General features: G+C 41.8%; 1 protein-coding gene across 1 annotated transcript; it reads right to left on the bottom strand.

Annotated features, from left to right (window-relative positions):
* Positions 1–7449: 7449 nt before the first annotated feature.
* On the bottom strand, positions 7450–7961 carry WFDC10B (WAP four-disulfide core domain 10B). Its single transcript, XM_006773568.2, has 2 exons — positions 7949–7961; positions 7450–7768 (listed from the first exon to the last, which is right to left on the bottom strand). Exons 1-2 carry the CDS (start codon positions 7959–7961, stop codon positions 7635–7637), a joined length of 147 nt encoding a protein of 48 aa, XP_006773631.1. The 3' UTR covers positions 7450–7634.
* Between the last annotated feature and the right edge of the window lie 1749 nt (positions 7962–9710).

Raw genomic sequence — 9710 nt, 5'->3', positions numbered from 1 at the left:
AGAAACCACTGTTCTATTTTCTGTTTCTGTGAATTTGACTGCTCTAGGAACCTCATATAAGTGGAATATTATAAAAAAACAGATACCATAGGGTGCTTTTTTGTAACTGGTTTAACAAACTGGTTTTGAAAATGCTTCCTTAAATACAGGATTCCAAGAAATTCCACAGATCAAGTGCCATTAAAGTTAAATTTCCAAAGCTCTGGCTGTTGTGGCTCAGTTGGTTGGGGCATCCTCCCATACACTGAAAGGTGGTGGGTTTGATTCTTAGTCCGGGCACATACCTAGGTTGTGGTTTGATCCCTGGTTGGGGTGCATGCAGGAGACAGCCAAGTGATTGATGTTTCTCTCTCTCTTTTTCTCTCTCTCAATATCAATATCAATTAATTAAAAACATAAGCTTCTATTAAATTTAAAAGTTCACAGAGAAAAATTCACACACAGTTTTACAAAACAAGAAAAGATGAAGAAAACTCAAGAGAAACAGTAGAGACCCACAAAGACTTCAGATACTGGGATTATTGCATACAGAACACAAAATTAAAATGCCTAGGAAATAAAAGAAAGGAAAGGAATTAAAAGATGGCAATGACAACATGATTACAATTAAAGAGAATATAAAAATGACCAGAATGTTGAAAAGGTGCCAAATAGAACACCTAGAAATGAAATATGTAACTGAAGTAAAAAACAAACAAAAAGAATCATTTAGAGCCAGAGGAAAAAGTATTTTAGACTATAATAGAAGTAATCCTGTTATTTGTAGATTTTTAATAGTTCCTACAACTTTTATGATATTATACTATGTTAATACAGTTTTGGTAAGTTATTATATATATTTAAAATAATTTTTCTTGAAATATTAATGTTTACTGCATGTAAAAAAAAAATAAAGAAAAGAAAAAAAGAACCATTTGAATAGAGTAGCAACAGAAGCCTAATGACAGTAGAAATATATTTTCAAAGTTTTGATAGAAAATAAACTGTTAGTCTAGTTCTGAAAAGCCAGTGAAACTTTTAAAAATTTAACATATTTTCCCAGCTTTAATGGGGTGTTATTGATAAATAAAAATTGTATATATTTAAGGTCTACATCATAATAATTTTATATAGGCATATATTGTGAAATGATTATGGCAATAGTCACCTCCTTCTTTTATGGTGAGAACATTTAAGTTTTACTCTCTTGGAAAATTTCCAGTATGTAATACAGCATTGCTAACCACAGTCACCCTGCTGTAATTAGATCCCAGCGTTATTCATCTTATAACTGAAGGCTTTACACTTTGACCAGCATCTCCACATTTCTCCCATCCCACAGTCTCTGGCAACCACCATTCTTGTGTCTGCTTCAACTTTTTAGGATTTCATATATATGTGATATATATAAATGTGATCTATATCACATTTTCTTTATCCATTCATCTATAGACGGACACTTAGGTTGTTTCCTTATGTTGGCTATTGTGAATAATGCTACAATGAATGGGAGTGAAGATATCTTTTCAAAACACTGATTTCATTTTTTTTTATATGTACCCAGAAGTGGAATTGCCAGATCAAATGGTAGGACTATTTTAATATTTTTGAGGGAACTCCAGATTGTTTTCCATAAACAGGCTGTACCAATTTCTGTCCCCACTATCAGTGTACAGAGTTTCCTTGCCAACACTTGCTATTTCTTATCTTTTTTGTAATAACCTTTCTAACAGATATGAGATGATAGATCATTGTGGTTTTGATTTGTATTTTATTAGTGATATTGAACACCTTTGCATGTACCTGTTGGCCATTTGTATGTCATCTTTTTTTCAAACCCTCACCTGAGGATAAGTTGAGAGTAAAAGAGAGAAAGAAACATTGATGTGAGAAAAGCATTGATTGGCTGCCTTCCAGACATGCCCCCATTGGGGATCGAACCTGCGAGCTAAGTATGTGCCCTGACCAAAATCAAACCTGCAACCTTTGGGTGTATGGCCTGGTGCTGCAACCAACTGAGCCATCTGGCCAGGGCTGTAAGTCTTCTTTTGAGAAGTGTCCATTTAAGTTCTTTGCCCATTTATTAATTAGTTTGTTTTCTTGCTATTGAATTCTTTGAGTTCCTTATATATTTTTATATTAAGACCTTATTAAATATGCAATTCACAAATATTTTATCTCATTCTGTAGGTTGTCTCTTGTTGTTTGTTTCCTTTGCTTGCCGGGGTTCTTGTCCCAGTATCAAGAAGGGTTCAGGAATCTGGAGAAGGCTGTGCATAGATGTTAAATAAGAGTCCGGAGATGAGATATAATTTTGAAAGGCCTTTGGGGGTCAGAGGAGCTTAGCTAAAGGAGCTAAGTTCTAAGGTCTTAAGTCTAAGGTCTTAGGTTCTCTCTCTGCCCCCAGAACCCCTTGCTTTTTATTAACACTATTTGTCCTGAGGCAAGGCACAGATATACACTTCAAAAGGTATACAGAAACATTGTCAGAATGGGGGAATTAGCCTACGGCTATTCAGGTGTTTGGCCAGTAAGAGGCAATACCATGTAGATTAAGATGACTTTTAACTGTCTGGCAACCACAATCAGTTTCCTATTCAGGTTTGGGGAAGTGCCTTCAGCCATTTCAACAAGTGACTACCTGTGTGACTCAACCCTGTTGAGTCCCCAGGCCTTATTGACCTTTTGATGAAACTCTTGAAATTATGACATGCTGGAATTGGTCTCCAGCATTTGCTGTGCAGACACTTTTTTGTTTGCAATCCTGTCTATTTTCACTTTTGTTGCCTGTGCTTTTGGGTCATATCCCAAAAAATAATCACAGAGGTTCTCAACCTTCTGGCCCTTTAAATACAGTTCCTCATGTTGTGACCCAACCATGAAATTATTTTCCTTGCTACTTCATAACTGTAATGTTGCTACTATTATGATTCATAATGTAAATATCTGATATGCAGGATAGTCCTAGGCGACCCCTGTGAAAGGGTTGTTCGAGTGTCAAAGGGGTTGCGACCCACAGGTTGAGAACTGCTGTCCTAGACCAATGTCAAGAAGCATTTACCTGTATGTTTTCTTCTAGTAATTTTAAAGTTTCAGGTATTACATTTAAGGCTTTTGGGGACTTAGAGTTAATTTTTGCATTTATTGTGAGATAAGGGCCCAATTTCATTCTTCTGAACATGGATATCTAGTTTTTCCAATGCCATTTACTGAAGAGATTATACTTTCCAGCTTCTGTGTTCTTGGCACAGTAAAAATCATTTACTATAAATGTGTGGATTTCATTTGGGGCTTTCTATTGTGTTCCATTGGTCTATATTTGTATGTGTTTTGTGTTTGTCAATACTATACTGTGTTTTTAAAAGAATACCATACTGTTTTGATTATTATAGCTTTGTAATATATTTTGAAATCAGAAAGTGTGGTTCTTCTGGTTTGTTATTTTTGCTGAAAATTGCTTTGGTTATTTGGGGTTGAAAGGGCGAGGGCTATACCCTCCATCTTGCCCCAGATCCTTCATTTTGGGGCAGCAGCCATTAGCCATGAGCTCAACAAGGAGCTTCTTCTCGGAAGCCCAAGCCTCTGCTAGCCACATCTAGGATTTAATCAAGGGAAGTGCGCACCATAGACACAACCACATCCTGTGTAACAAGACCTCGACTTGCACCTGGCCAATCGGCAGGGCCCACAGTCCTCTCTCCTCCCCTTACTCCAACCCCCCTATAAAACCCCTCTCCCCACAGAGCTCTCTTTCTGCCTCCTGCCGCTGTGTCAGCAAGTGTGGTGGACGGGGAGCTCAAGCTAGCTTGAATAAAGACTCTATGCGTTTGCATCGAACTCGGCGCTCTCTGGTGGATCTTTGGGGGATCTTGAAATCTTATGTGGCTCCACATGAATTTTATGTGTTGTTTTTTTTTCTATTTCTGTGAGAAATGTCTTTGGAATTTTGATAGAGATTTCATTGAATCTATATCATGTTGAGTAGCATAGATATTTAAACAATATTAACTCTTTCAATCTATGAATGTGAGGTATCATTCCATTTTTTGTGTGTCTTTGCTAATTTCTTTCATCACTGTTTTATAGTTTTCAGGGTACAGATCTTTCATTCCCTTGGTTAAATTTATTTCTACGTATTTTATTAATTTTGATCCTATTAGAAATAATTTTGTATGTTTTTTGTTGTTGTTTTTTAAATATATTTTATTGATTTTTTTACAGAGAGGAAGGGAGAGGGATAGAGAATTAGAAACATCAATGAGAGAGAAACATCTATCAGCTGCCTCCTGCACACCCCCTACTGGGGATGTGCCTGCAACCAAGGTACATTCCCTTGACCAGAATCGAACCTGGGACCTTTCAGTCCGCAGACCGATGCTCTATCCACTGAGCCAAACCAGTTACAGCTAATTTTGTTTTCTTAATTTCTTTTTTTTGATAGTTTATTGTTAGTGTATAAAAACAGAATTGACTTCTTGTTGGTTGATTTTGTATTTTGCAACTTAACTGAATTTTGGGATTTTCTATATATGCCAGAGGCCTGGTGCATGGATTAATGCACCAGTGGGGTCCCTCGGCCTGGCCTGCGGGGATCAGGCCAAAGTCGGTAGTCCAACATCCCCCAAGGAGTCCCAGATAGCAAGAGGGCACAGGCCAGGCCGAGGGACTCCACTGGTGCACCAATCTGTGACCGGGCCTCTAGTATGCATATAAGATCTGTGGTTAATCTCTTCCCGCCTCTCCCCTACCCCCCTTCCCTCTGAGATTCATAAGTCTGTTCCATGCCTGTGCGTTGAGCATCTGCCCCCTGGTGGTCAGTGTGTGTTATAGTTACTGGTCAAACAGTCGAATGGTTGGACACTTAGCATATTCGGCTTATATAGAGATTATCATGTCATCTGCAAACACAATTTAACTTCTTCCGTTCTAATTTGAATGTCTTTTCTTTTCTTTCTCTTTCTTGTATAATTTTCTGGCTAGGACTTCCAGTACTGTGTTGAATAGAAATGGCAAGAGTGGGCATCCTTGTTTTGTTCCTGATCTTAGAGGAAAAGCTTTCAGTATGATATTAACTATGTATTATATTAGCTGTGGGCTTGTCATATATGACCTTTACTGTAGAGAAATTAATCATGAAAGGATGATGAACTTCTTACATGTTTTTTCTGTATCTATTGATGATCAGATGATTTTTATCCTTTATTCTGGTAATGTGGTCAATCACATTGATGTGAATCTGTGTTCTTTTATAACTGAGCTTTAAAAAATAATTATTTTGACATTTTTGTTAGCCAGTTTAAAGACCTCCATTTCTTTTAGGTTGGTTACTGAAAATTTGTTTTCTTCCTTTGGATGTGTCAAGCTTTCTTGATTTTTCTTGTTCCTGTAAGTTTGCTTTCTTGTCTGCACATTTGAAGAAGTGGCTGCCTCTCCCAGCCTTTATGAACTGGTTTTGACTGAGAGACACATTTACTGGTCAATAGTACTTAATATAAAGCAAGACAGAGACCAACTCTGCAGGGAGTACACAATAAAGCTGGGGACTAAACCACTTTCATGTCTTCCCTTTCCTCCTAGAGAAAAAACCTCAATTCTGTGCTTTTTCCAATCTTACAGTGCAGTGCCTCCTCTAAGAGGATATCTCCTCCTTCCTTCATTGTTAGCTGTCCCAGTGCTTGGTATATTTGGTCACTATGTAATGATAAAAAATTCAACCTGCCAGGAATTCATTCATATTTACCTAAATCAATAGAATCAGGATATAATAAAGCAAACATCAATGGAATTACAGGCATAAACTGAAAAATCCATGGCTGTGTGAAGAGCCCTCAACATACTTTTCCCAATTATTGATAAGTCAAAGGGAACAAAAATTAGAAAGATTTAAGACATTTAAACAACACACAATGGAGATATACCGTGCTCTGCACTTAGAGACTGCCCTTCCTCGGTATCAGAATGTAGATCACTGAGTAGGAGTTATTTAGAAGGTTATGTCTTTGGAGGAGGCAGCTACTTACTCTGAGTTTAAGGCAAGGTTTATTAAAGAGACATTCAGAGCTTATTATCCTCCTTAAGGCCTCCTGCCTCATGGCTGAGGCTAAAGGCACATTTGTGGTTGAGTAGCCACACAGCAGAACCCTCCATGCCATTGGGGTGAGGAAGGTGTGAACAAGGAGCTTTCATGTAACCTTGCCTCTCTTAATAGTTTCTCTGAGGGTGTTTCACCCTCAGGCCAAGCACTAGGAAGATGTTTGGAGAGTGAGGTAATCTGAGAAAGAACCAAATAAGAATTTCTGTAGATCATCCCTACCCACCTACCCACTCTGATGATGTCTGTGCTGGTGGTTGGTCATGACTTCTTTCCCAAGGCCCCCTTGCCAATAGCAGCTCTTAGTACAGATGGAGAAGGTCCTTAATACCAGGAGCCCTGTGATGCTTCTGAGGTGGGTCAGAGGCTCTGGCCTGATGGAGGCAGATTTCCTCCTCTGCCTCCAGGATTGATGCCCAGCAGGAAGCACTGGACTGGAGTATCACACTGCATACCTGCCTCCAGCATGGGCTGCCTGCCTGAGTTCTCCACACTTGATGCCAAGTCCCGATTGGCCACACAGGACTCAGCCCCTGGATCTTCTAGCCCCATGACCATTTCAGAGAAATTGTGATTGCACAGAGAGGTAGAAAGACTGTACCCAGTGATTATGCTCACTGACTCACCATGAGACCAGGGACAAGACTCATAGCCACTTGTGTTCGTTAATCCATTGCAGCATCACAATGGAACCACCCCCATGGCTTCACTCCTGATTTAAAAAGAGAGAGGGAATGAGGGCATAAGGAGGAGGATTTGGGACAGGTAGGGACCGCTCAGTGAATGGAAGGCACTGGAGTCTTAGGTCCTGACACTCACTCCAGGCCCCATGTTAAGAGTGGCCATACTGGTGGAGGATGAAGTGGGGAAACTTGGGGTTGGCACAGGCACTTACTTCCATGCCTATGGTCTCACCACAGTGGAGAAGATGTGAGCAAACAGGGAGTTCAGAGGAAACACCCTCCTCTAACCATATCATGAATGGTCTGCCAATTTGCATATTACCTCTTTATTATATAGGATAGTTACCTGATTTTCACAAGGAGAGGGAGAAGACAGGGACAGGGATGGGGCAAGTTAAAGAAAAGGTCTCCTTGGGGGCCTCGGACTCTGTGCCCCAGGGTTTAGCCTCCACCTACCTCATGGTTAACTTGGCCCTTGTGACTCCAGGGTGAGGATGTTCTCTTTAGCACTGGGGGAGGCCACCCCTGAGCAGTTTCTGCCCCTGGGAGTACTGGTTCAGTAAGTAGAGCAATGAGAGGGCCAAGCCTCTGGGGGCCTGGCAGGAGTGCCTGGGCCAAAGGAAGAGAGAGTAGAGAAGCATGGCAAGGGGAGAGGGATCAGGGACCAGACCCAGAGAGATGGGGGCATGCTGGGGTCTGCACTGGGTTCTCAATGATCACAAGCACTAGGAATAAAATAGGCCAGTCCTAGGGCATTTGTTCTGGTTTATTTGACAGAAAAAAGCCATCCAGATAGTGAGGAGGTTGACAGCCCTTTGCCCAGGATTTAAGGTGGCAGGCACAGTTTTAGAAGGTTAGGGGAACAGAATACACAGACCCACTCACAGGCGGTTCATGCAAACGTTCCCGCAGTAGGTTGAACAGCATATGGTATTGGAATTGGGACACTTTAGGAAATATGAACAGTGGTTGTTGCAAAGATATACACTGGGCCTCTTCTGACAGGCCTTGAGACCTAAAAGGAACAGGAGTAAGGTCAATGGAACCAGACCACACAAAACACTCCTCTCAAGCTTAAAGTCTCATCATGACTCCAAAACCCAGGTCCCACTCATGACACTCTTAGACTTTTCAGGGAACTCCCTTTCTGCCCCTTACCAAATTCTGCTGATTGGTAGTATCTTCAATCCATTACCCCCATTCTCCATCAACAAGGTTTAATGTTTGGGCTTTCTGGACCCCTTCCATACTCCTGAAGCCAGGACGCTGGTCTCATATTAGTCACGGCCTTGGTGAAGCCACCCCCATAGAATCTACACTCTGACTCTAAGAACTCAGTGAAGTCTGAAACATGTCAAAATTTTCTTTCCAAACGTTCTCTCATTCTAGACCTACTCCCCAAAACATGTCTGGATGTTGACCTGTCACATATGTGCATAAATGAAAGAATTGACTCTCAGCTCTGTGTACCTTTCACTATTGTATGCACCATATGTCTCTGGACTTTGAGAATGGAGAATAAAAAGATGTAGGTTGTCTTCCACCCCCATCACTAGTCCCAGGGCCCCATAACGGAGCTGGAGGGCCATGATTTGGAAGGACCCAGAGTCTTCAGAGTCCTGTGGTCAGAGCTGGATGTGCTAAAAGGTTCAAGTCCCAGGCATGAGAACACAGAGAAGCAGGATGGGCAGCAGAGCCTGGGTTGGCATGACGCAGGCCAGAGCAGTGGGCTCTCCGTCTGGCACAGACTTTCCTGGAAGCTGGTGTGTGGAGGGAAGGTAAGAAAGAGCAGGTTATTCTGGGCTCCTCCCTGCCTCCACTGGCCAGGCCAGGGCAGGGCAAGGAGTCCTTGTGTCCTCCCTTGTGCCTGCCCGTTCCATGGCCTGTTCTATGCAGAGACTGCCCTTCCTGTCACATAACTAACCCTCTCCTTTCATAAACAGAACTTTTTTCTTGAAAAATATAATTTTTTTATATTCTAATTAGGAAATAATTTACAGAAAATTTTAAAGAAAAAAAGTTATATATGTAAAAAGGTATGGAAACAAACTAAGTCCATCATTGGATGAATGGATAAAGAAGATGCAATGTAGCCCTAGCTGGTTTTGCTCAGTGGATAGAGTGTTAGCCCCTGGATTGAAGGACCCCAGGTTCAATTCCAGTCAAGGGCTCATACCTCAGTTGCAGGCTTGATCCCCGGCAACCAATTGTTGTGTCTCTCTCTGTGTCTCTCCCTCTCCTTTCCATTCTCTCTACAAATCAATGGAAATATATATCCTATATAATAAAAGAGAAACATGCAAAGTAACCATTCCTCCACTACACTCAAGCCACACCCAGAAGTCACGGCCACAAGCCAATGAGGAGTGAGTATGCAAATTAACCCAACAAAGATGGTGGGTAATTTGTGTACACAGAGCAGAGCTGGAGAGCCGGAGGCTTGTGGGGACGTGGCTCCCTCAGTTGGGGAAAACCCAGAGCGTGGGGAGCACCAGAAATTCTGGGAATAGTAGTTCTGGTGGCAGCCTCAGGACTGGAAGCGGAAGCCCAGAGTGCAGGGAGCACCAAGAATGCTGGGAATCGTAGTTCTGGTGGCAGACGGATCTCCTAGACCAGTGGTCAACAAACCGTGGTTCACAAGCCACATGTGGCTTTTTAGCCCCTTGAGTGTGGATCTTCCACAAAATACCACGTGCGGGCGCGCACGAACAGTGTGATTGAAACTTTTCGGCCACACTCAAGGGGCCAAAGAGCTACATGTGGCTCGCGAGCCGCAGTTTGCCCACCAATGGTCTAGGTGGATCTTCCTGTGCCTGGCTGAGGCCACAGAGAGAGATCTAGACGGCAAGCTGAGCCTTTATTTTATAGGCAGAGGTAAACAAGGTAGTGGCTGCCATAGTTACAGTGTTCTTGTGAGTTTCACTTGTTTTGGCAGCCCTTGCTGCATCTACCTCAGC

The sequence above is a fragment of the Myotis davidii genome, unplaced genomic scaffold, assembly GCF_000327345.1.
Source record: "Myotis davidii unplaced genomic scaffold, ASM32734v1 scaffold827, whole genome shotgun sequence".
Classification (NCBI taxonomy): domain Eukaryota; kingdom Metazoa; phylum Chordata; class Mammalia; order Chiroptera; family Vespertilionidae; genus Myotis; species Myotis davidii.
The sequence above is the reverse complement of the archived record's forward strand: the minus strand, read 5'-3'. Positions and strand labels throughout refer to the sequence as shown.